Genomic DNA, 26,017 nt, shown 5'->3' with positions numbered 1-26,017 from the left:
GTGATTCTGCTGCCTCAGTCTCCTGAGTAGCTGGGATTACAGGCATGCATCACCACACCTGGCTAATTTTTGTATTTTTGGTAGAGATAGGGTTTCACCATGTTAGCCAGGCTGGTCTTGAACCATTGACTTCAAGTGATCCACCTGCCTTGGCCTCCCAAATTGCTGGGATTACAGGTGTGAGCCACTGCACCCAGCCAGGAAGAGGAATTTAAAGTGCTAAAAGAAAATACCTTCATGGAAAGTAGTAGGAGTAGCAGTATTTGAACTAACCACTCAGTTCTGTTCGTGTGAACTACTAATACTTTAGTTATTTTAATATATCCTTTTCCTGCTTTATGCTAGAAGATTTTTGACTTGTTAAGAAAGCAAGTCGTGCCAGTCAGAATGGCAATTATTAAAAGGTCAAGAAACAAAAGGTGGACCAGGAACAGTGGCTCACACCTGTAATCCCAACACTTTGGGCAGCTGAGGCAGATGGATCACCTGAGGTCAGAAATTTGAGAGCAGCCTGGCTAGCATGGCAAAACCCTATCTCTACTAAAAATCAGACTAGCCACTAGGCAGGCCTGGTGGCACATGCCTGTAGTTCCAGCTACTCGGTAAGCTGAGTTAGGAGAATCACTTGAACCCAAGAGGCAGAGGTTGCAGTGAGTTGAGATCACACCATTGCACTCCAGCCTGGGAACCCGGGTGACAGAGTAAGACTCCATCTCAAAAGAAAAAAAAAAAAGAAAAAAACGGCTGGGTGCAGTGGCTTACACCAGTAATCCCAGCACTTTGGGAAGCCAAGGCAGGCAGATCATGAGGTCAGGAAATTGAGACCATCCTAACACAGTGAAACCCCACCTCTACAAAAAAAATCATACAAAAATTAGCCAGGCATGGTGGTGGGTGCCTGTAGTCCCAGCTACTTGGAAGCCTGAGGCAGGAGACTCTCTTGAACCAGGTGAGCAGAGATTGCAGTGAGCCGAGATCACAGCACTGCATTCCAGCCTGGGCGACAGCAAAACTCTGTTAAAAAAAAAAAAAAAAAAGAACAAAACAGGTGCTGGTGAGGCTATGGAGAAATAGGAACGCTTTCACGCTGTTGGTGGGAATGTAAATTAGTTCAACCATTGTGGAAGACAGTGTGGTGATTTCTCAAAGACCTACAAGCAGAAATACCATTTGACCCAACAATCCCATTACTGGGTATATAAAGATACATGCACATGTATGTTCATTGCAGCATTATTGACAATAGCAAAGACATGGAATCCACTCATATGCTCATCAGTGATAGGCTGGATGAAGAAAATGTGGTAAATATCCACCATGGAATACTGTGCAGCCATAAATAGGAATGAGATCATGTCCCTTGTAGGGACGTGGATGGAGGTGGAAGCCATTATTCTCAGCAAATTAACATAGGAACAGAAAAACAACACTGCATGTTCTCACTTATAAGTTGGAACTAAGCAATGAGAACACATGGACACAGTGAGGGGAACAACACACACTGGGACCTGTGGTGGGGAGGCGGGGGAGGGAGAGCATCAGGATAAACCGCTAATGCAACTGGGCTTAATACCAAGGTGATGGGTTGATAGGTGCCGCAAACCACCAAGGCACACATTTACCTATGTAACAAACCTGCCCATCCTGCACATGTATTCTGGAACTTAAAATTTTGGGGGAAAAAAAAGGCAAGGCAGTGTAGCTTGAGTGGATAGGGAGATGGGACAAGCTGAACCTGGGATGGGAGTAACAAGTAAATGGGAGCGGAAATGAGAATGACGAGTTCCCACCAGCTCCTTGGCTGCTTTCTTATCCAGAGATTTCTCTGTTCCTAGCTTTTTGTTTACTTTTTTCTTTATTTGTATATTATTTAGAGAAGTAATTGCAGAAGAATGGGATGAAGTATAATACAGAATCCTCATGTTTGATGCATGCTAACTACTTTGGGAAAAGACTTGGATAGGCTGGGAGTTTGATTGTTGGTTAAAGTGAGATGGGGGATTAGTAGAGAATGAAAATTGTTCAGGCTCTTTGCTCGTCATTGGAAAGAATTGGATGTGTTGCAGATCTAGGGAAACACTCAAATTTAGGTATCTCCCTGTTGGGAATAGGTTTGAGGAACCACTGGCCAACCTGTTAAATGAACAACATCGGACAGTGAAGGAGCTATTTGAACAGCTGAAGATGAAGAAATCTTCAGCCAAACAACAGCAGGAGGTAGAGAAGGTTAAACCCCAGAGTGAGAAAGTTCATCAGACTCTGATTCTGGACCCAGCACAGAGGAAGAGACTCCAGCAGCAGATGCAGCAGGTAATACTTTTCTTGGTCATGTTAATGTTGGATTATACCACAGCCTAACTCTGAGGCCAGAAATGAACAGCTTTGTAAAAGTCAGAGATAGTTAACCTTACTACCTGCTAAAACCATAGTATCTCCTTTTTTTAAAAATTGCATTTCAGGTTTTGGGGTACATGTGCAGAACATGCAAGATAGTTGCATAGGTACAGGGAACCATGATTGCATCACTGCACAGCAGCCTGGGTAACAGAGGGAGATCCAGTATCCAAGAAAAAGGAAAACCTCGCTGGGTTCCTAAAATGACAATGTCATAACATGTCACTGTATTATTTTCTTTCTCTCCCCAGCACGTTCAGCTCTTGACCCAAATCCACCTTCTTGCCACCTGCAACCCCAATCTCAATTCGGAGGCCAGTACCACCAGGATATTTCTTGTAAGGTTCCAAATATCCCTAATTCTAAAGACTAGAATATGAAATTAGCTTGGCAGGTTATTTCTCACAGTTATTCACTGATAATAACCTATATTCTTTTGGGTATTTTTGATTGCTTTGCCTACTTTCTGTTAAGGCTTCCTGTGTTTGCTAGGACAACATAAGCCACTCATTCCCATGAAAGGACAAGGAGTGTATTCAATTTTCTTAATACTGTCCTTCTGATATTTTTATTGAGTCCTACTCATCTTTAGATCCAACCTATAGGTTTTTGGTACCACTGTTCCTTTTATAGGTGTTGAGACTGGGCATGGTGGCTACGCCTGTAATCCCAGAACTTTGAGAGGCCAAAGCAGGCAGAGTGTGTGAGTGCAGGAGTTCGAGACCAGCTGGGTCAGCCTGCCGAAAGCCTGTCTCTACAAAACAATACAAAAATTAACCAGATATGGTGGTGCAGGCCTGTAGTCCCAGCTACTCAGGAGGCAGAGGTGGAAGGATGGCTTGAGCCTGGGAGGCAGAGGTTGCAGTGAGCTGAGATTATGCCATTGCACTCCAGCCTGGGTGACAGAGTGAGACCCAGTCTCTAAATAAATAAATAAATAAATAAATAAAATTAAAGTAATAGTCTTAATTCTTGCCTGGGTGCAGTGACTCATGCCTGTAATCTCAACACTTTTGGAGGCTGAGGTAGCTGGATCACTTGAGGTCAGGAGTTTGAGAACAGCCTGGCCAACATGGCGAAATTCAGTTTCTACTGTACTGCTGGGCATGGTGGCAGGTGCCTGTAATTAATCCCAGCTACTCAGGAGGTAGATTCAGAAGAATCGCTTGAACCTGGGAAGTAGAGGCTGCAGTGAGTCAAGATTGCACCACTACATTCCATCCTGGGCAACCGAGCAAGACTTTGTCTCAAAAAATAAAAATACCGGTGGCTGAGCTCACTGGCTCACGCCTATAGTCCCAGCACTTTGGGAGGCCAAGATGGACAGATCACTTGAGGTCAGAAGTTCATTTTTCTAGTTCAGGAGCTAGAACATATGTTCCGTAATGAGAAACACTAAGTCTAAAAGTAAAACAAGAATATAATCCCTGAACATCTGAGAACTCAGGCATAATCTTAAGAGAGTAGTTTATTGCAAAAGACTTTATGATGATTTTTACCCATTTTTATCTTGTAGTAGGAAGGCCAGCTTCTCATTTAGATTCTAAAGGCTGCTGGTATTGTCTGGAATTGTCTTCGATCTTCTTTGTGTCCTCTTTTCCCAGAAAGAGCTGGGAACCTTTGCTCAAAGCTCCATCGCCCTTCACCATCAGTACAACCCCAAGTTTCAGACCCTGTTCCAACCCTGTAACTTGATGGGAGCTATGCAGCTTATTGAAGACTTCAACACACATGTCAGCATTGACTGCAGCCCTCATAAAACTGTCAAGAAGACTGGTAGGAGACAGATGTGTCAGCTTTAAGTTTTTACTTGCGGTGAGAGGTGGTGGGAATCTTATCCCATAGATAACTTCCTAGGATACTTACCTAAGAATGGAGGACACAGGACATTTGTCATTTCTTCCTTCTCTCTTTTATTCTCCCTTTGTACTCATTATGAGTTCTAGAATTACATGATAATCTCTGGGCCTGGGTAAGGCATGGAGGCAGTGGACAGGATAGGAATATGGGAGGTAGAGATCTGAGGCTCAGTGCTAAGAATTGGAATTCAGCAATATGAGGGGTACGTATTAAGAGGCAAATGAAGACAAACTGGGCCTGGTAAAGATGAAAGTCAGGTGGTAAAATTTGGTCATCTTCAGGTTTTTACTCTTCATTAAGATCAACGAATTGTATTTACCCTACTGACTATAGTGTAAGTGATATCTCCATTCTGAATTCAATGTTGATTTGGGAGGTAGGCACAAGTTAGAGATTGTACATTTGCAATGTTCAATATTTTAAAGAAATTTGCAGGGGTAGATTCTACCTTGGATTGAGTTAGTATTTTTTTGAGAAAATGTTTGCCGTTTACTTAAGCCAAATATTTGCTTCTGATTGTTTCCTGATACAGCAAATTAGTTGTGGTTTGTTCTGGATTTGGGTTTGTCTTTGGATTCTATTTTAAATCCTTGAGTCTTATCGTTAAATTGAGTATAGTTGAATTTATATATATTATATCATAGACATGGATCCCTAACTACTTTAATAGCTGTATTAAATGATATGAAATGGTAATGAAAACCTGATTTAACACCAAATTATAGTAATACCTTGCACATCTAGTGTACTCTGTTTTTCTTCTAGAAATATAAAAATAACAGTTACAGAAGAAGAAATATGGATATAGTAGTTTTGTCTGTAGAAATGCAGAGGTGCCTGAAATTGAGAGTCTGAGAGAGGGAGACAGAAATGAATGAGACTGAATTGTCTCATTCCTTTTATGGTTCTGTTGTTCCCAACCTCCGGAGGAATCTGGGAGAACTTAAAGTTAAGTAAGGATCAAATAAAAGTAAAATTTGTAATACAGATTTGTGAGGGAGATTAAAGAAGTTGGCATCTTATCCTGGAAGAAAGCATTGTTGAAGAAATCATAAAAATCACATTTATTAATGATTTATGCCTAGTTTCTCATGTTCCCATGTAATTGTGAAGTATTTGTTTTTTTTAAATCCTTCAAGGATTTAAAGGGGGAAGGAGGTAAAAATTTTTGAGCATACACTATGTGCCAGGTATCACTAGGTGCTTTTTAAGTGTTTGTTTTACTTAGTGAATAAAGTGTTCCTCACAGAAAGAATAAGTGAATCAACTAGTATTGCCGTTGAATGGGACTCCTTTGACATAATATTAGCTTAAGAAAGGCTGGAAACTTTTTGGGGATGGTGGGCAGATGGGAAAGAATCAAGTTAGATAAGGACAGCTCTACCTAAATGCAAAAATGCATTTACAGGCTTTTATGAAGCCCTCTTTTTCCTAGAAGTTGATTTATCAGATATTTATTTTCTTATAGCCAGTGAATTTCCCTGTTTGCCAAAGCAAGTGGCTTGGATCCTGGCCACAAGCAAGGTTTTCATGTATCCAGAGTTACTTCCAGTGTGTTCCCTGAAGGCAAAGAATCCCCAGGATAAGATCCTCTTCACCAAGGCTGAGGACAAGTAAGTGTTTACTCTGGGGGGGTCAAAACAGCAGAATATCCCAAGGAGAAGCTACAGTTCCTTTGAGGAGTTTAGGGGAAGTAAGACTTGTATAAGACACAGACACAAAAGACAAGGAAAAGCAGTATAGATCAGCAGCATTCTCTAGGACATGCTTGTTCTAGCAGTGCCAAATACGGCTTTTTTGGGGGATGTCGCAGACAATTTTGAAGCATTTTAGACCAGGCCTGGTGGCTCACACCTGTAATCCCAGCACTTTGAGAGGCCAAGGCAGGAGGTTCGCTTTTATTTTATGCTATTATTTATTTGTTTATTTATTTAGGGACAGGGTCTTACTCTGTCACCCAGACAGTCACAGCTCACTTCAGTCTTGATCCTTCCACCTCAGCCTCCACGGGAGTAGCTGGGACCACAGTCATGTGCCACCATACATGGCTAATTTCTTTTTTATTGTATTTTTTTTTTTTTTTTACAGATGAGGGTCTCTCTATGTTGTCCAGGCTGCTTTCAAACTCCTGGACTCAAAGCATCCTCTCTCCTTGACCTCCCAAAGTGCTGGGATTACAGGCATAAGCCTTGTGCCCAGCCAGGTTATGAACATTTTTATGGCCCATTGTGTGGATTGCCGCACTGTTATCACCACATATGTGTATATGTAACCATGATTATATATGTTGTCAGAGGGTAGCATTGGTGCCAGTTTAATTTGTCTGACAGGGTACCCATTCATTTTCTATTTGTTTTATTAGAATCATTCCCCTCCAATGTATTCTCTTGGAACTTCCTTCTATTGTTAGTATACCGCTCATCATGATTTCACGTTTATTAATGATTTATGCCTAGTTTCTCATGTTCCCATGTCATTGTGAAGTATTTGTTTTTTTTTAAACATGTCATTGAGTTTATTGTAGAGAATGGTAATAGGAAATGGGATTGTACAAAGAAAAGAGAGGAAGACAGAACTGGCTGAGGGTTTCACACTGGGTGTCCCATCCACAGGCCTCATCAGTCCTCCCCCATGGGTCTGCCTGATTCTTTCACATCAGGAAGTTGATCTTTTGAGCCATTTCCATGTTGTAGATCTGCTGGCACCTTTCATAGCTTTCCCTCTGTCACCGGCAGCATGGCTTCTTGTAATGCCGCTGACGCTTAATGTCCTCAGTGAGCCCATCCATAGTGAGGATTTTGTTTAGGCTCCTGTATGCACTTTCCATGTTCCCTTCCTGTACCATCACAGTCCTTGTGATGAACTTCAGATGTTTTGCCCTGACCTTGGATTTAAGTCTTCACTCTAGAGGCTGGTGTGCTCAGTACCTAACCGATCTGAAGGCGTCTCATTACCAGAAATGGAAACCAATTTTTTTTTTTTTAATGGAGTCTCACTCTTGTCACCCAGGCTGGAGTGCAGTGGCATGATCTCAGCCCGTGGCAACCTTTACCTCCCAAGTTCAAGCGATTCTCCTGCCTTAGCCTCCTGAGTACCTGGGATTACAGGCACCTGCCACCATGCCTGGGTATTTTTTGTATTTTTAGTAGAGACAGGGTTTCACCATATTGGCCAGGCTGGTTTCGAACTCCTGACCTCAAGTGATCCGCTTGTCTCGGCATCCCAAATCGCTGGGATTACAGGCGTGATTGTACCTGGCCTTATTCTTATTCATAATATTTAATCACTAAGTATCTGAAATTTTCTATTGAGTAGTCACCAACTTGTACAAGAATTAGATTTAGAAAAAGTAGATTGGCCAGGCATGGTGGCATACACCTGTAATAACAGCACTTTGAGAGGCTGAGACAGGAGAATCGCTTGAGACCAGGTGTTTAAGATCAGCCCAGGCAACATAGTGAGAACCGGTCTCTACAAATAATGAAGGAAAAAGAGTAGCCAGGTGTGGTATCAAATGTCTTTAGTCACAGATACTTGGGAAGCTGAAGTGCGAGAATCACTTGAGCCCAGGCAGTCAAGGCTGCAGTGCACTGTAATCATGCCACTGCTCTCCAGCCTGGACAACAGAGCATGACCTTGTCTGAAAAATATGAAAAGGTAGATTGGGCCACATGCCATGGCACATGCCTGTAATTCTAGCACTTTGGGAGGCTGAGACTGGAGAATCGCTTCAGCCTAGGAAGTAGAGGCTGCAGTGAGCTGTGATTGCATCACTGCACTCTAGGCTGGGTGACAGAGTGAGACCTTGTCTTAAGAAAAAAGAAAAAGTAGATTTTAAATTGTGTCAGTCTAGGGAGGTCTTTTAGAAGGAAGGACTGTGAAGTGAGATTTAGTGTCACTGTTCTTTTCTCAGTTTGTTAGCTTTAGGACTGAAGCATTTTGAAGGGACTGAGTTTCCTAATCCTCTGATTAGCAAGTATCTTCTAACCTGCAAAACTGCCCGACAACTGACGGTGAGAATCAAGAACCTCAACATGAACAGAGCTCCAGACAACATCATTAAAGTGAGTGTTTCCTTCATGCGCCATTGGGGCACCTCACCAATAGGTACCCATTCTTTTCTCCTCTTGTTATTGTCAAAGAAGAGAGGGACCTTCTTTTATCTAAAGCTAATTTCTCCCACTTATACATGAGATTCATTGTGTTTCTCTAGATTATCCTCATCCTCTTAAAAGATTTCACAAATCCGTGTTTCCCTATAATATATTCTCTGTCTTGGACTTTCTATAAATGGTATACAGTATTCCACTTACGTGCTTTTTTTTTCTTTTTGTCAGACAGACTCTTGCTCTGTCACCAAGGCTGGAGTACAATGGTGCGATCTTGGCTCACTGCAGTCTTCACCTCCCAGGTTCACATGATTCTCCTGCCTCAGCCTCCTGACTAGCTTGGATTACAGGTGTGCACCACCACGCCTGGCTAATTTTTTTATTTTTAGTAGAGACAGGGTTTCACCATGTTGGCCAGGCTGGTCTCAAACTTCTGACCTCAAGTGATCCACTCGTCTTGGCCTCCAAAGTGCTAGGATTACAGGTGTGAACCACCGTGCCCAGTTTCTTCTTTTTTATTTAAATATTTATTTATGTTGTTGTGTTTTTAGACACAGGTTCTCACTCTGTCGTCCTGTCTGGAGAGTATTTGCACAATCATAGGTCACTGCAGCGTCAAATTCCTAGGTTCAAGTGATCCTTCCACTTCTGCTTTCCTCGTACCTTGGACTACAGGTGCTTGCCACCAAGCCTAGCTAATTATTTTATTTTGTGTGGAGATGCGGTGTCACTTTGTTGCCCAGACTGGTCTTGAAGTTCTGACCTCTGACAGTCTGCTTACCTTAGCTTGGCCTCCCAAAGTGTTGGGATTATAGGCGTGAGCCACTATGCCCAGCTTTTTTTTTTTTTTTTTTTTTTTTTTTGAGACAGAGTATCACTCTGTCACCCAGACTGGAGTGCATTTTTTTATTGCATTTTAGGTTTTGGGGTACATGTGAAGGACATGCAAGATTGTTGCATAGGTACACACATGGCAGTGTGATTTGCTGCCTTCCTCCCCATCATCTATATCTGGCATTTCCCTCCATGCTCTCTCTCCCCAACTCCCCACCCCCTGCTGTCCCTCAGCTCACTGCAACCTCTGCCTTCTGGGTTCAAGGGAGTCTCCTGCCTCACCCTCCTGAGTAGTGGGGAGTACAGGCATGTGCCATCATGCGTGGCTAATTTTTGTATTATTAGTAGAAATAGGGTTTCACCATGTTGATCAGGCTGGTCTCGAACTCCTGACCTCATGTGATCCACCCACCTTGCCCTCCCGAAGTGCCACTCCTGGCCTGTTTTTGTTTTTTTCTTGAGATGGGGTCTTACTCTGCTACCCAAGCTGGAATACAGTGGTACAGTTATGTCTCAGTGCAGCCTCAAACTCCTGGACTCAAGCATTCCTCTCACCTCAGCCTCCCAAGGAGCTGGGATTATATGCATGAGCTGCCATGCTTGGCTATTAACAGAAAATATTTTTTTAGAAATGGAGTATCCTTGTGTTACTCAGACTGGTCTGAAATTTTTGGCCTTAGTCAGTCCTCTTGTCTCAGCCTCTAATTCCCACTTCCTGATATATTGGATTTAGGTCTTACTTATTAACCATAAACCAGGAAGGCTGAGGATTTACCTGTCTCCTCACTCCCACTTCAAACATCCACATTTTCTGCTCTTCAGTCTGCTCGCTAGTAATTACGTCACAGTTTTGGTTAGGTTGAATTCAGAATTGACACTGTAAGATTTTAAGGACTGTGTAGATGCTCTTCACAGCTGAACTGTGTTATTGTGATACCTTGCCTTTCCTGCTGAACATTTTTTTTTTTCTTGGAGTAAATAATTGTATTTTTAGGGGGATAGGGCTGGACTTGAGTTTGTTATGCAATTATTCCCAGATCAACAGGTTACTTAAATTTTCTTAATCTCCTTTCAGTGTGTCAGGCCTTCTAGATATTCCGTATTTTCATCTTGAAGAAATTGCTCCCTGAGCCCTCTGACACTATTCCACTCTAAGTGTGTTACTCTCCTGGCTTGCGGTACTGATAAATTCTTGGGCTTTTTCTTCACCATCATCCTGGGAATTCTTTTTGCCTCTTACTGTGTTGGATCTTATTTCCTGAATTCCACATCTTTGTTTTTATTGTACTTCCTTTCTTTAGTGGAACACATTCCAGTATAGCTTTTTTTTTTTTTTAACTTGTTTTTAAATTGTTTAAAATTGAGACGGGTCTCATTTTTTTTGCCCAGGCTGGTCTTGGAACTCCTGGGCTCAAGTAATTCTTCCACCTTAGCCTCCCAAAGTGCTGTGATTATAGGCATGAGCCATGGCCCCATTTAACTCTTGAATCTTCGTGTAACTCCTGTTTTTCCCAACCTCTGACAGCATGTAGGATTTTTCCTTTGGCTCCAGTGTTTTGAAAATTCATGATAATATGCCTTGGAATTTGTCTAGTTTCATCCATGGTGCTAAGGCGCTTGATAAACCATATTCTGCTGCAAAAAATCTTTTTTCTTCAAGTTTGACTTGTGTGTCATTTTCTATGCACATCTTTGTACTTTCTGTTTGTTTCTTTGCTTCTTGGTCTTTGAGACAAATACTCCTCCGTTGCTCAGGCTGGAGTGTAGAGGAGTGATTCAGGCTCACTGAACCTCTACCTCTGGGTTCAAGTGATTTTTGTGCCTCAGCCTCCCTAGTAGCTTGGATTACAAGTGAGTGGCACCATACCTGGCCATTTTTTCTATTTTTAGTAGAGTTGGGGTTTCCCCATGTTTCCCAGGGTGATCTTGAACTCCTGACCTCAAGTGGTCTGCCCACCTTGGCCTCCGAAAGTGCTGGGATTACAGGTGTGAGCCACTGTGCCTGGCTTTCTTTGTACTTTTTAAAATGTAGGATATCAGTATTGATCTGCTTGGCTGTCTCCCACTAGTCTGTAAGTTCCTTGAGAACAGGAATTGCTTCTCTCATGTGTGTGCTTAGCTTTTAGCACGGTGCCCAGGACATAGAAAACATTCTGTATGGCTGGGCACGGTGGCTCACGCCTTTAATCCCAGCACTTTGGGAGGCTGAGGCGGGTGGATCACGAGGTCAAGAGTTCAAGACCATCCTGGTCAACATGGTGAAACCCCATCTCTACTAAAAATACAAAGATTAGCTGGGCATGGTGGCGTGTGCCTGTAATCCCAGCTACTCAGGAGGCTGAGGCAGGAGAATTGCCTGAACCCAGGAGATGGAGGTTGCGGCGAGCCGAGATCGCACCATTGCACTCCAGCCAGGGTAATAAGAGTGAAACTCTGTCTCAAAAAAAATAAATAAATAAAATAAAATAAACCATTCTGTATATGTTGGATGAGCAGATGCTTATTGTCTCTGGTATTTTTTGTGGTTTTTTTATTTGTTTTTGAGATGGAATCTTGCTCTGTTGCAAGGCTGGAGTGCAGTGGTGCTCACTGCAACCTCCGTCTCCCGTGTTCAAATGATTCCTATGCCTCAGCCTCTCCAGTAGCTGGGGCTATAGGCATGCGCCACCATGCCTAGCTAATTTTTTGTATTTTAGTAGAGACAGGGTTTCACCATGTTGGCCAGGATGAATCTCCTGACCCTATGATCTACCCGCCTTGGCCTCCCAAAGTGCTGGGATTACAGGCGTGAGCCACTGTGCCTGGTGTATTAGTGGTTTTAGTTCAGTTCTCATTTTCATTTGCTCTTTTTTTTTTTTTTGAGATGGAGTCTCACTCTGTCTCTCAGGCTGGAGTGCAGTGGGCACAATCTCTGATCTCTGCTCACTGCAACCTTCAGCTCCTGGGTTGAAGTGATTCTCCTGCCTCAGCCTCCTGAGGAGCTGGGAATACAGGCACATGCAACCATGCTTCGCTAATTTTTGTATTTTTGTAGAGATGGGGTTTCAACATGTTGACCAGGCTAGTCTCGAATTCTTGACCTCAGGTGATCTGCCTACCTCTGAAAGTGCTGGGGTTATAGATGTGAGCCACCACATTACTCTTAAAACTGAATTTGCTCAGTTTATCTTTTTTTTTTTCCCTTCTAATGCCCTTCACACCATGATTTCCTTAAAAGGAAGCTTTGATGTGTCCAAGGTATAGATTATGACACTGTCTTTACAGCTGTTGAGCAGGATCAAATCTTACATAAGATTGCTCTGACCATCTCCTTCTTTTTCTCTCTACGACCTAAACTCTCCCCTTCCCAGCAGCCAGAATGGAGATCATCAGTTAGAAAATATTGAATCATTATAAAATCTTTAAATAGAGATTAGTTTAATTTAAAATGTAATAAGTATTCACCATATGTGATTTATATGTGTGTACATAGATGTTTTTGTATGTGGTTGTGTGTGTGTGTGTGTGTGTGTGTGTGTGTGTGTGTGTGTGTGTCTCGGGTCCTACAGGCAGACCCTGACCCAGTGAAAGAGCGGGCTAGGTGGCCAGGCCACTCACAGACACAGAAAAGAGCCCAGTAAAGAGTTAGCAGCCATGGCCCTGACCAGCTGGCACTCCAGGCATTTATTCAGTCCGGATTTCATGACAGAGGCTTTGAGTGAACACATTTGTGGATAATTAACGTGGTTGCCTTCGCTGGAGAGAATAGTCCTAGGAATCATTAAAGGTCAGGTTCTGAGGCCTAAAGCAAAACACTATTGTGGGTAATTACATTGCCAACCCCGCCCCTCCTCCCTGGGCCGAGTAGAGAGCAGTCATGTGCCCATGGATGTTCAAAGGTCAGTCTTAGGAATACATGAGTAAACAGGCTCTTTAGATAAGCCTTCCTTCGTACCTACTCCTGCCTAATTGCCTCTGGGTAAGAACCCTCACCTTTGGCTCATTCTTTCCTGAGACTTTTGCAAAAACCTCCTGGTCTTCTAAGGTTTGTGTCTATTTTACAATTTTTCCCACCACCCTGAGTGAACCCCTACATATCCCCCTTTTCTGTTTTCTGCATCAGGTTTTGTTGATTGAAGAGCACAAATGTGTCCAGCAACAGGTCTGTCAGGCATGGTAGTCACTGCTTGTATTCCGGCTTTGCATCCTAGAATTAGTATATAACATAAGACAAATATGAGTATAATCAGTAACATTCTTTTCCAATCAAGGAGGTAGGGGTCAATCCAGGAGAGAGGTTCTCACATACCCTTCCATATGGCTGTTTGTTAGGCCTGTAGATCTACAGCATTTAGGGATTCTAGAATTTTAGTTTTAAGTTGCTTTACATCTGCTGTTAAATTATCATTGAAAATTCCCCAGATCCTGGAAACAGGAGATAGTGGGGGGAAAAAAAGAAATAAAGTTCTTCCAGAGGTGTTTGACTTTATCCCAACTATGTATCGACTGGTAGAGTCAATAGGTAGAGAGGTAACACAGATGTGCTTATGCTCCCAGTCACAGTTTAACTGCTGTCAGAATGCCAGTACATCTTGTCACTCCCCTACTATTCCAACGGTGCCTTGAGTGCTTACAGACCTGCAAAAATCTTTTGATCTATACCCTGGTGTAAGAGAAGCTCATTAGACACATTTCTGGCCAAATTGTCTACAAAAGTAGGTGTTTACACTGATTCAGTAATAGATGCGATAGCAACACTAGTCATCCAACATTGCTAGGATGACTGTGGCTGAGACTATAAAGGCTGTAAGTTTAACTGTGAATCTTTCGTGTCTGACCTGGGACAGGGCACATTCTAAGGTGGCAAGGGCAGATGAACCTTGCCACTTGCGTGTTAAATTGACTGGTAGGAAAGCCTCAGATTGTCTCCTCAATACCATGACACTAGTAACATTTAAATTAGATATATTGTAATTAGAGATACAAGAGGTAAACCAAGCCTGTCCCTGCACTCGGGTCACAAACATGGAGTTCTGGGGTATAACAGAAATATCAGTTCCTGTAAGGAAAACATATGGATGAGTGTGATTATGAAAAAAGTCATAGAATAATTGTGACTGGAATTATGATATGTCCCATGCCAGGTGTTAAGGGGGCTGCTAAGATGTCCCAGGCACCATAGAGTGTCTTGGGGTAGCGTGGACCTGCTTGGGGTCTGGGATATCCCATCCCCCTATCGGCCCAAATTATAGGGGAATGGAACATGGCTGCAAAACTCTCATTGATATCACGGTAGACACAGACATTAGTACAATCGCCCTGTAAATGGCTGTGGGGGCTCCAGTCTAAGATACTATAATTGCCTAACTGGAGGCTACGGGCCTATTCCCCATGATAGACCTCCCAGTTAAAGTGGAATTAATTACTTTTCCAGCTTTGTTCTTTAGCACAGGAAGGAATGTTTGGGAAAGTGGTATTGATTGCATTGCCCGGTTTGAGGCTACCTGTAACTAAGACTGCTAAGACATTTCCTTTACCATAATGTAGCCATAATTGTGTTTGAGCAGGTAGACAGTAAGGGTTAGAATTTTTATAACTTGCACACAGTGGGAAGATAGTGGAGTGATATGTAGTGTTATCTGGCACCTTAGTCCAATGTGTGCCATTAATGAGGGACCCCACAGGGGGTAAATCTATCCTTCCCAGCCAAACAGTTATGGTAATAGAGGCTGAGAAGGGGGTGTCTTCCCAGATGACTGGGCTAAAGAAAGGCAGATAGATATAAGATATCAGCCCAATAGAATGTAGCAGGTACAGGTTGTAGACAAAGCACGAGCATAAAAAAGATCAATACCCTACGCGAATTGCAGTGTACAACAGAGAGCATAGCAAGGAACAGATTATCTGGAGTGAATAGTGTCTGTGTCTGGAACAGGATTCATTTAGCCTCCTGCACTGTCTTCAGCATCCCCTAGATGAGGTCCGGGGCTCGCAAATCATTTGGACCACACCATTCATTACTGTTTACATCTTTCCACAAAACTGCAGGTTTTATGTCTTTGAGAGGTTATAGCAAAGTAATTTTCTATAGCTGAAATTTGTCATCTAAGTTTTTTAAATTAAGGGTAAATAAGGCTTGTGCTAGTAGTGTTGCAGGGTCCTTACTCATACTTCCCCTTTTTTGTTTTCTGAGCATATTTTTAAGGGTGCAGAGGGCACGTTCTACTATGGCCTGTCCTTTGGGGTTATATGGGATGGCTGTGGAATGTTGCATGTTCCACATGTGGCAAAACTGTTGAAATTGTAACCTGGCATAAGCTGGACCATTATCAGTTTTAATTTTAGGTTCTAGTCCTCTAGGGTTAACATGTGTTAAAGGAGGGGACATGTCTGTGAGCTGACAATCTGGGCATTGCAGGATAATTTGTTTGGCTAGTCTTTAAGTAAGTTGAAATTGTTTAGTTAAATTTCTCCAGTTTTGGTGGAAACATCGATATGATTGCATGGCTTCGTCAAGCAGTGATGTTGTAACTTGTAGGTCTGCTTGGTCATTGCCATAAGCCAGTGGGCCAGGCAGTGAGCTGTAGGCTCGAATATGTGTGATAAAACTAGGATGTGTGCATTAATCTAGCAATTGCTGAAGCCGAAGAAAAAGTGCACACAGGGTGGGCTCTAGGACCGTCTCAAGGTTCTGTATAAACAGAGCAAGCAGTCACTAACAATATTGATGGGCTGAGTGGAAAAAGTTTCCAAGGCCAGTATCAGAGCTCCATTGTCAGCTCTCTGAGTGCTAGTAAATCCAGATCGAGTGAAGGAATTTTATGGTCTCCACCAGAGCCGCTTTTCCATGTTTATCAGATCTGTCAGTAAACAGGGTTAAAGCATTAGGTATGGGGAAATGAATTATTTTTGTTGGCAAAACCACAGAAGTATGAGATAGAACTGAAGAGTCTTGTCACCAGAAAGGACATGCTCTATATGTCCTGTGTAATCAGAGAGTGCTATTTGCAGGTCCATAGATAATGGCAATACTGCTTCGAATTGCTTTTTACTTAAAGGAATCCTGATGTTATCAGGGTCATTTCCTAGCCACTGATTGCATCGTCTGTGGCCGGAATAGATGACTTTACTGGATATAGGGAGATACAGCTGGATATAGGGAGATAGTGTTTAAGTCCTGCTATGTGAGCAAAATACCCATTCTATAAAGCATAGCTCTGGGGTCATCTGTCCTGTTAACCCTGTAGGGAAGTGTTTAGTGGGAAAAACAAACAATTGAACTGAATAGTGCTGGTCTATGCGATCTAGTTGCCTGTGAGAAATGGTTTGTTCTATTTCCTCAATTTCCCTTTTTGCTGCAGGCGTTAAATACCTGGGAGAATCCAAGGTTGCATTGCTTTTTAAGATAGAAAACAGGTTTCACAACTTATCAGTTGTAAGGCCCAGAGTGGGGCAAAGCCAGTTAATATTGCCTAGCAATTTCTGATAATCATTTAAGGTATGTAAGTTGCTAGTATTTAACTTAACCTTTTGAGGTCTTACTGACTGAGAAGTTAGTATGTACCCAAGATATTTCCAAGGAGAAAACATCTGTACTTTTTCAGGTGCTATGATTAACCCTCTTCACTGTGTATTATTTATGACAGAGGCGTATAAACTTAAATGTACTGGCTCTGTTGTGACTGCCAGTAATATATCATCCATAAAATGAATAATCTTACAATTAGGAAATTCTTTTTTACTGGGGAGTAAAGGCTGATTTACATCATACTGACACATGGTAGAACTGTTTAGCACTCCTTGAGGAAGCACTTTCCAATGAAATCAGCAAGCTCTCCTTTCATTATTGATAGCTGGTATTATAAATGCAAATTTTTCTCTGTCCTGTTCTGCAAGTGGAATAGTATAAAAACAGTCTTTTAAGTCTATAACAATTATAGGCCAATCTTGAGGAATCACTGTGGGGAAGGGAGGCCTCATAGGTTGCAGATTAGCATTAATAGCCCTTAAGTCATGCAGGAGTCTCCATTTGCCAGACTTTTTGGGAATGACGAGAACAGGCGAATTCCAAGGACTGTTAGTTGGTTCTATATGGCTGGCTTTTAATTGCTCCTCAGCTAATTCATGGTCTCGCTGTAATTTCTCTCCCTTCAGAGGCCACTTTTCTATCCAGATAGGATCCTGAGAGAGCTATGTCAGGGGCAGGGGAGAGATAATAACAGTGGCTATTATTAGAAAGGGGTCTACAGAGTGACCCCCATTGGGCTATTAGGTCCCATCTCCAAAGATTCACAGGGATGGACACGATTAGAGGTTGTATAACTGCCTTTCTTTCTTCTGAATCACAGCGTGTTAGGAGGCACATGCTCTGCTTAGCTGTGTGCACTTCCCTGATGCCAACAGTTTTTTGTTTCTGAGTGACCCAAGGCCAAGTTTCTGGCCAGTTTTAATCACTAATGATTGAAACATCCGCCCTTGTGTCCAATAAGCCAGTAAAAATTTCCATTTTTTAATTAGGCAATCATGGGTCCCTTATCAGTTATTAATTGGTTCTAATATACTCCTGTGGCTCCTGTACTTGCAAAACTTTCCTTTTCCCTTTCCTTTCCATGGGCATTGGGGACCCAGTATGGTAAAAGAAGTAACTATCTTTGTTCCAGGGGGAAGAATGTGCAGACCTTTAGATTCCATCATTACTAATATTTCACCTTGATAATCACTATCAGTTATCACGGTGAGCACATTAATTCCTTTACTAGATACACTTGATCCCACTAGGACTAATACTACTGTTCCTGGAGGCAGTGGGCCCCAGATCCCTGTTGCAACCCTCTTGGGGTCATCTTCTTCTTTTAGCACTAATTCATCAGGGCAGAGTAAGTCCAGTTCTGTGCTCCCAGTGGTGGCTGCTCTGAGAGAGGGAACTGTGGGCTTTCCATCTGTCCAAGGAAAGCCACTGGCATTGCCCCTCAGGGAACCCTTCATGAAGTTCCCTGTCTGATTACCTATGGTTGCCATTTTTATCAAATTTAGACTTGCATTGATTTGCCCAATGCTTCCCCTTTTTACATCAGGGACGTATAAGGGGGTTCTTTTCCTGAGTTACCTTGGTTTCTATTATTGGGGCATTCCCTTTTCATATGACCTGGCTCTCCACATAGAAAACAATTAGGGTTTTTCTCCCTTTTCATTTTAGGAGGCCTTAATGCCTAGCCATTATTCTGGCATTATGTGTCTCAGTTCCCACCAGCTGGCATGGTTGTATCAGTTCCCCGAATGTGGCTGCCTTTCCTCTGATTGCCTGCATTGCTTGCTGACAATCCACATTAGTGTTTTCATAAGCCAGTTGCAACAATGAGATATCAGCAGGCCAGGCATGGTGACTCAATCCTGTAATACCAGCACTTTGGGAGGCCAAGGTGGGCGATCACCTGAGGTCAGGAGTTCAAGACCAGCCTGGCCAACATGGTGAAACCCCATCTTTATTGAAAATCTAAAAAAAAAAAAAAAAAATTAGGCACGGTGGCACACACCTGTAATCCCAGATACTCAGGAGGCTGAGGCAGGAGAATTGCTTGAACTCAGGAGGTGGAGGTTGCAGTGAGCCAAGATTATGCCACTGTACAGCCTGGATGACAGTGAGACTCTGTCTTTAAAGGAAAAAAATGATATCAGTGGCCCGGGTGTCACTAATTTTTCTCTTAATTGCCTGGGTTAACTGACTGATAAACTCAGCAAATGGCTCCTGAGGCCCTTGTTGAAGGTTTATAAAAGATTCCTGTTGAAATCCACTTTTGGGAATTTGGTCCCAAGTCCTGAGAGTGCACAGAGACACGTGCGTAGGCCTGGGGATCAAAATTTAATTCTTGTTGTACATCAGCATAGTAGCTGTTATGTCTTGCCCCAGCCAATTGATTCTGATCGGCTTTCTGTCCTCATAACTCATCATATTCTGCCCTCCAGAGGAGGTAGTTGGTGGGCTCCAAAGTTGTTTTACCATTGACTAGTCCCATGGGGTCATACAGAAGTTGTCTGCCAAGGCTTCAGTCATTCCTTTCATAAATGGACTCCGTTTTCTTTAATGCTTTTTCTTAGCTTTTTATTATAAGCGTTAAAAGAAATGGGTTCATGCTGGGTGTGGTGGCTTACACCTGTAATCCCAGCACTTTGGGAGGCCAAGGTGGGTGGATCACAAGGTCAGGAGTTCAAGACCAGCCTGACCAGGATGGTGAAACCTCGTCTCTACCAAAAGTACAAAGAATCAGCCAGGCACGATGGCATGCACCTGTAATCCTAGCCTACTAGGGAGGCTCAGGCGGAGAATTACTTAAACCCAGGAGGCGGAGGTTGCAGTGAGCCAAGATCGTGCCACTGCACTCCAACCTGGGCAAGAGCTGAGACTCTGTATCAAAAAACAAAAAGAAAATAAGAAATGGGTTTATATATGAAACAAGGTCCCATAGCTGTAGTGTATCCCTTTTTTCCAATTTATTGGAGGAGGGGGCTCAGGCAAATCTCTGTTTCCACTGTTATCTTGGCCTGGTGATAACAGCACTGAGGGATAAGGAGGTGGTAAGGTAGGTGACAATTCCTCCTCCCTCCCGTTTTTAGGCTTGTCTTTGTATAATGGGGCCAGAGCTGCCCTAACTAAGCCCATAACGTTACAGACATTACTGGGACCTGCTGCCCTTGCACATGATGCTGCTTAAGATTTTTCCCCACTTGTTTCCAGAGCTCTACATGTATCGTGCCTTCTGCTGGGAGCCATGGGTTATGGAAGACAGCAGTTTGCATCAGGTCCCCTAATTGAACCTGTGAAACTGAGACTCTGCTGGCTTTAAGCAGCTGTTTCAATACTTTTATGTACTGCTTCTGTTGTGCGGATAACTGTTGTTCCATGATGAAACCCTAGCCTGGCTGGGCGTAGTGGCTCACGCCTGTAATCCAAGCACTTTGGAGGGCAAGGTGGACGGATCACCTGAGGTCGGGAGTTCAAGACCAGCCTGACCAACATGGTGGAACCCTGCTTTTTTTTAATTTTTTTTAAAGAAACTCTAGACTGAACAATTCCCTCTAACTTAGAGATCCTGAGCAGGCACCAGTGACTTACTGACTTATCGACTTGCTGACTTACTGACTGCGCAGTCTTCTTCACTTTCATTTTCGAGGGGTTTGTCACGATCCATGTTGCAGCATTCCTCACACCTGGGGCACCAACTGTTGGGTCCAACCAGCAACGCTGACCCAGCGACAGATAAACAAATGCATTGAGACACAAATATCCAGTGAAAGAATGGGCCAGGCCACTCATAGACACTGAGAAGGGCCTGGTAAAGAGTTAGCAGCTGTGGCCCTGAGCAGCTGGCACTCCAGGCATTTATTCAGTGTAGATTTAATGACAGAGGCTTTGAGTCAACACTTTTGTGGATAATTAACATGGTTGCCTTCCCCAGAGAGAGCAGTCCTAGGAATCATTAAAGGTCAGGTTCTGAGGCCTAAAGCAAAACACCATTTGTGGGTAATTACATTGCCGACCCCCCGAGTAGAGAGCAGTCATGTGGCCATGGATGTTCAAAGGTCAGTCTTAGGACCACATAAGTAAACAAGCTCTTTAGATAAACTCCCCCACATTCCTTTTGTACCTACTCCTGCCTAATTCCCTCTTGAGTAGGAACCACTTCGGCTCATTCCTTCCTGAGGCTTTTGCAAAAGCCTTCTGGCATTCCAAGAAGGTTTGTGTCTATTTTACAATTTCTCCTACCACCCTGACTGAACACCTAAGTGTTTGTTGGGGGTGGGGGGGAATATTTCTCGACCCACCACCCACCGCACTCACTAGCCTGACAGGGCAGTGCTTCTGGAAAGAATGTAACTGATGCGCTTTTTTTTTTTTTGTTGTTAAGTTTTATAAGAAGACCAAACAGCTGCCAGTCTTATTAAAATGCTGTGAAGAGATCCAGCCACATCAGTGGAAGCCACCTATAGAGAGAGAAGAACACCGGCTCCCATTCTGGTTAAAGGTACAACCCTCTTCCTCAAAGTCTGTGGGAGGGAAAAGGTCACTGAAAATTGTGAGAGAATATCAAGGACTTCTTTAATCTTCTAATGCTTTTGTTGTAGAACTAGGACTTCAGAAAACTTTCTCGTTCACCTTTCTTCCCTTTACTGCCCTTCTCTGGGTGATTCTACAACCTTTTCAAAATAATAGGTAAAGAGTAAATTTGCTAAGGACATTCACGGAAGTTTCTAAGGCGTATAATTGGAATGTGATCTTTGTAGAAATTGGATGTGCAGAGAGACCCTTCTTGGAAAGATACCTTGAGACTATCTAAGCTTAGTTTCTAAAATCTAGAAAGCCCTATTCCTTTTCCCAAATTCTTTTTTGTTTGTTTTTGAGACAGAGCCTTGCTATGGTGCAATCTTGGCTCACTGCAACCTCTGTCTCCCAGGTTCAAGTGATTCTCCTGATTCCACCTCCCTAGTAGCTGGGAACATAGGAGCGCCACCACACCTGGATAATTTTTATACTTTTAGTAGAGATAGAGTTTCACCATGTTGGCCAAGCTGGTCCTAAACTCCTGACCTCCAGTGATGTGCCCACTTCAGCCTCCCAAAGTGCTGGAATTAAAGGCATGAGCCACTGGGCCAAGCCTCTTTTTCCCAAATTCTGACATGTGCTGGATCAGAGTGTTCTTGTTTCCAATAGGCCAGTCTGCCATCCATCCAGGAAGAACTGCGGCACATGGCTGATGGTGCTAGAGAGGTAGGAAATGTGACTGGAACCACAGAGATCAGCTCAGATGGAGGCCTAGAGAAAGACAACTCGGAGTTGGGGAGTGAAACTCGGTATCCACTGCTATTGCCTAAGGGTGTAGTCCTGAAACTGAAGCCGGTTGCCAACCGTTTCCCCAGGAGGGCTTGGAGGCAGAGGCGTTCATCAGTCCTGAAGCCCCTCCTTATCCAACCCAGCCCCTCTCTCCAGCCTAGCTTCAACCCTGGGAAAATAACAGCCCAATCAACTCATTCAGAAGCCCCTCCAAGCAACATGGTGGTCCGGATTCCTCACCTGATCCAGCCAGCCACTGTCTTACAGACAGTTCCAGGCGTCCCTCCACTGGGGGTGAGTGGAGGTGATGGTTTTGAGTCTCCTGCAGCACTGCCTGCTATGCCCCCTGAGGCCAGGACCAGCTTCCCTCTGTCTGAGTCCCAGACTTTGCTCTCTTCTGCCCCTGTGCCCAAGGTAATGCTGCCCTCCCTTGCCCCTTCTAAGTTTCGAAAGCCATACGTGAGACGGAGACCCTCAAAAAGAAGGGGAGCCAAGGCCTCTCCCTGTATGAAACCTGCCCCTGTTATCCATCCTGCACCTGTTATCTTCACTGTTCCTGCTACCACTGTGAAGATCGTGAGCCTTGGCAGTGGCTGTAACATGATCCAGCCTGTCAATGCAGCTGTGGCCCAGAGTCCCCAGACTATTCCCATCACCACCCTCTTGGTCAACCCTACTTCCTTCCCCTGTCCATTGAACCAGCCGCTTGTGGCCTCCTCTGTCTCACCCTTAATTGTTTCTGGCAATTCTGTGAATCTTCCTATACCATCCACCTCTGAAGATAAGGCCCAAGTGAATGTGGACATTGCTTGTGCTGTGGCTGATGGGAAAAATGCCTTTCAGGGCCTAGAACCCAAATTAGAGCCCCAGGAAGTATCTCCTCTTGGTGCTACTGTTTTCCCCAAAGTGGAACATAGCCCAGGGCCTCCACCAGCAGAAACAGAGTGTCAGGAAGGATTGTCAGAGAACAGTGCCTATCGCTGGACTATTGTGAAAACAGAGGAGGGAAGACACACTCTGGAGCCACTGCCTCAGGGCATCCAGGAGTCTCTAAACAACTCTAACCCTGGGGTTTCAGAGGAAATTGTCAAGATGGAACCCGAAGATTCTGGAGAAAAAATCAGTGGATCCCCTGAGCATGACATTTGTGATGACATTAAAGAGGAACATGCTGTGGAATTAGACACTGGCACCCCAAGTGAGGAGTTGAGCAGTGCTAGAAAAGTGAATAAACAGACAGTCTTACAGAAGGAAGAGGAGAGGAGTCAGCCAACTAAAACCCCTTTATCTTCTCAAGAGCCCCCTGATGAAGGAATCTCAGGGACAGATGTGAGCAAAGGATCATCAAAGAATGCTTCTTCCTCGATGGATCCTGAAGTGATGCTTAGTAGCCCCCCAGGGAAGCTGGAAGACTCATCCAGTGTTGATGGTCAGTCAGTGGGAACCCCAGTTGGGCCAGAAATTGGAGGAGAGAAGAATGGGCCTGAGGAAGAGGAAGAAGAGGACTTTGATGACCTCACCCAAGATGAGGAAGATGAAATGTCATCAGCTTCTGAGGAATCTGTGCTTTCTGTCCCAGAACTCCAGGTGAGAGCTGGAGAATATTCTCAAGTAATTTGTGGGCTCAGTAATATGTTTAATTTATTGATAAGCCACCTGCGTGCTTGCCGCAGTATAGATAGTCCTAAAATCATTGGTATTTGATTTTGTAATGCATTATGGGACATGATTGTGGGGCTGAGGTGAAATGAGAGGGAAAGGATGAAATTTTACTTACTATATTAAACTCATTTACACATTAAATTGGTCACCTGACCATACTTTAAATGCCTTAAAAAACAGTAAATAGCTGGGTGCGGTGGTTCACGCCTGTACTCCCAGCGCTTAGATGGATCACCTGAGGTCAGGAGTTCCGGAGCAGCCTGAGCAACATGGAGAAACCCCATCTTTACTAAAAATATGAAATTAGTCAGGCGTAGTCACACATGCCTGTAATCCCAGCTACTTGGGAGGCTGAGGCAGGAGAATTACTTGAACCTGGGAGGCAGAGGTTATGGTGAGCTGAGATCATGCCATTCCACTTCAGCCTGGGTAACAAGAGAGAAACTTCATCTCAAAAAGAAAAAGTAAATAAATATGGGCTAAGGCAAAAGAAAACTCTTCAGTTGAGAGAAGCTTGTAAAAGGCATCTTCTCTCCTGCTGTCCGTCAGAACCTATGTGAGCTATCACTAGGATTTCTCTTTTTTTTTCGAGATGGCATCTCATTCTGTCTCCCAGATTGGACTCCAATGGCATGATTTCAGCTCACTGCAACCTCCACCTCCCGGGTTCAAGTAATTTTCATGCCTCCCAAGTAGTTGGGATTACAGGCATGTGCCACCATGCCCAACTAATTTTTGTATTTGTAGTAGAGACGGTTTCGTCATGTTGGCCTGGCTGGTCTTGAACTCCTGGCCTCAAGTGATCTGCCCAGCTCGGCCTCTCAAAGTGCCAGGATACAGGCGTGAGCCGCTGCACCTGGCCTATCACTGGGATTTCATAACTTAGGAAATTTTGCTCTGACAGCTGTGGTGGGCTCCCCATTTAACTTCAGATCACCCTGATATAGCTTTGTGCTGTTCAGCATTTTGTGAGCCACTAGGAGCCATTATAAGTACTCTTTGGAGGGTTTTACAGGAAACAATGGAGAAACTGACGTGGCTGGCATCTGAAAGACGCATGAGTCAGGAGGTTGAGTCTGAAGAAGAGAATTCTCAGGAGGAGAACTCTGAGCCAGAAGAAGAGGAGGAAGAAGAAGCAGAAGGAATGGAAAGCCTGCAGAAAGAGGATGAAATGACTGATGAAGCAGTTGGAGACTCTGCTGAGAAGCCTCCTTCTACTTCTGCATCATCTGAGACTGCTCCAGAAGTGGAGACCAGCAGAACCCTACCAGGTGAGTTAGGCAAGCCTCTACTGAAGGACCATTCTCACTTAACCTCATTGTCTAGAGGACAGTGTGCAGAGTGGGTAGTTTATAAACCAGGTGGAGGATTTCCATAGGAAACCCTCTGGATCTCTTCTGCAACCTCCTTCCCCCAGAAATTTTTTTTTTTTTTTTTTGAGACAAAGTCTTGCTTTTGTCACCCTGGCTGGAGTGTAGTGGCATAATCTCAGTTCACTGCAACCTCTGCCTCCCAGGTTCAAGCGATTCTCCTGCCTCAGCCTCCTGAGTAGCTGGGATTACAGGCATGTGCCACCACGCCCAGCTAATTTTTGTATTTGTAGTAGAGATGGAGTTTCACCATGTTGGTCAGGTTGGTCTCGAACTCCTAACCTTGTGATCCGTCCACCTTGGCCTCCCAAAGTGCTGTGATTTGGGGCGTGAGCCACCGCACCCAGCCTCAAAACATTTTTAATGTGGTACCTTTGTGGAGAACAGATACTTAGAAATTTTTAATTTGATTCTCATCCGTTCCTAGATTTGTATTAGCTTCGTTCACGCTTTTTTTTTTTTTTTTTTTTTTTGAGGTGGAGTCTCCCTCTGTCACCCAGGCTGGAATGCAGAGTAGCGTGATCTCAGTTCATTGCACCCTCCATCTCCCGTACTCAAGCAATTCTGCCTCAGCCTCCCTGGGATTATAGGCATCTGCCACCACACCCAGCCAATTTTTGTATTTGTAGTAGAGATGGGGTTTCACCATGTTGGTCAGGCTGGTCTTGATTTCCTGACCTCGTGATCTGCCCACCTCAGCCTCCCAAAGTGCTGGGATTACAGGCATGAGCCACTGCGCCCAGCTGTTCACTTTCTTATATTGGTTCTTACCTCCTCTGTCACGTGTGGGGCTAAGAGCCATGTTTATTTGAGAAAGCCCTGCTTGTTCCTCATCAACACATAGTCTCTCAAGAGCTCAACAGAAGCACACTTGCTCTTTAGACTTCCTTTCTCAATGTGAAGTAGCTGATTATCTTAGTGTCATCCTAATTAAGGGCAGTTACACTACAGACTCTGCATAGAGCTGACTTGACAGACTGACT

The 26,017-nt window shown here is 43.8% G+C and overlaps 1 protein-coding gene and 1 pseudogene across 25 annotated transcripts in view; one reads left to right on the top strand and one right to left on the bottom strand.

The window, feature by feature from the left end:
- The window catches only part of GON4L (gon-4 like), a 96,976-nt gene that overhangs the window by 59,852 nt on the left and 11,107 nt on the right, over positions 1-26,017 (top strand). For all 25 annotated transcript variants that reach the window (XR_013529405.1, XR_013529404.1, XM_078355864.1 and 22 more), the window contains 8 exons: positions 2,112-2,310; positions 2,646-2,732; positions 3,999-4,170; positions 5,723-5,867; positions 8,168-8,318; positions 21,080-21,196; positions 21,883-23,589; positions 24,680-24,935. Coding sequence is in view for 23 of the 25 variants with exons in the window: in XM_078355864.1 (XP_078211990.1) it covers positions 2,112-2,310; positions 2,646-2,732; positions 3,999-4,170; positions 5,723-5,867; positions 8,168-8,318; positions 21,080-21,196; positions 21,883-23,589; positions 24,680-24,935 (2,834 nt within the window). In the remaining 2 variants the exon portion in view is untranslated. The remainder of the gene's footprint in view (positions 1-2,111; positions 2,311-2,645; positions 2,733-3,998; positions 4,171-5,722; positions 5,868-8,167; positions 8,319-21,079; positions 21,197-21,882; positions 23,590-24,679; positions 24,936-26,017) is intronic.
- LOC103789016 (small ribosomal subunit protein bS21m pseudogene) lies at positions 6,012-7,126 on the bottom strand (annotated as a pseudogene).

Source organism: Callithrix jacchus, chromosome 18 (genome assembly GCF_049354715.1).
Source record: "Callithrix jacchus isolate 240 chromosome 18, calJac240_pri, whole genome shotgun sequence".
NCBI classification, from domain to species: Eukaryota; Metazoa; Chordata; class Mammalia; order Primates; family Cebidae; genus Callithrix; species Callithrix jacchus.
Note: the sequence above shows the minus strand (reverse complement) of the source record. Positions and strands in the feature narration are given on the sequence as shown.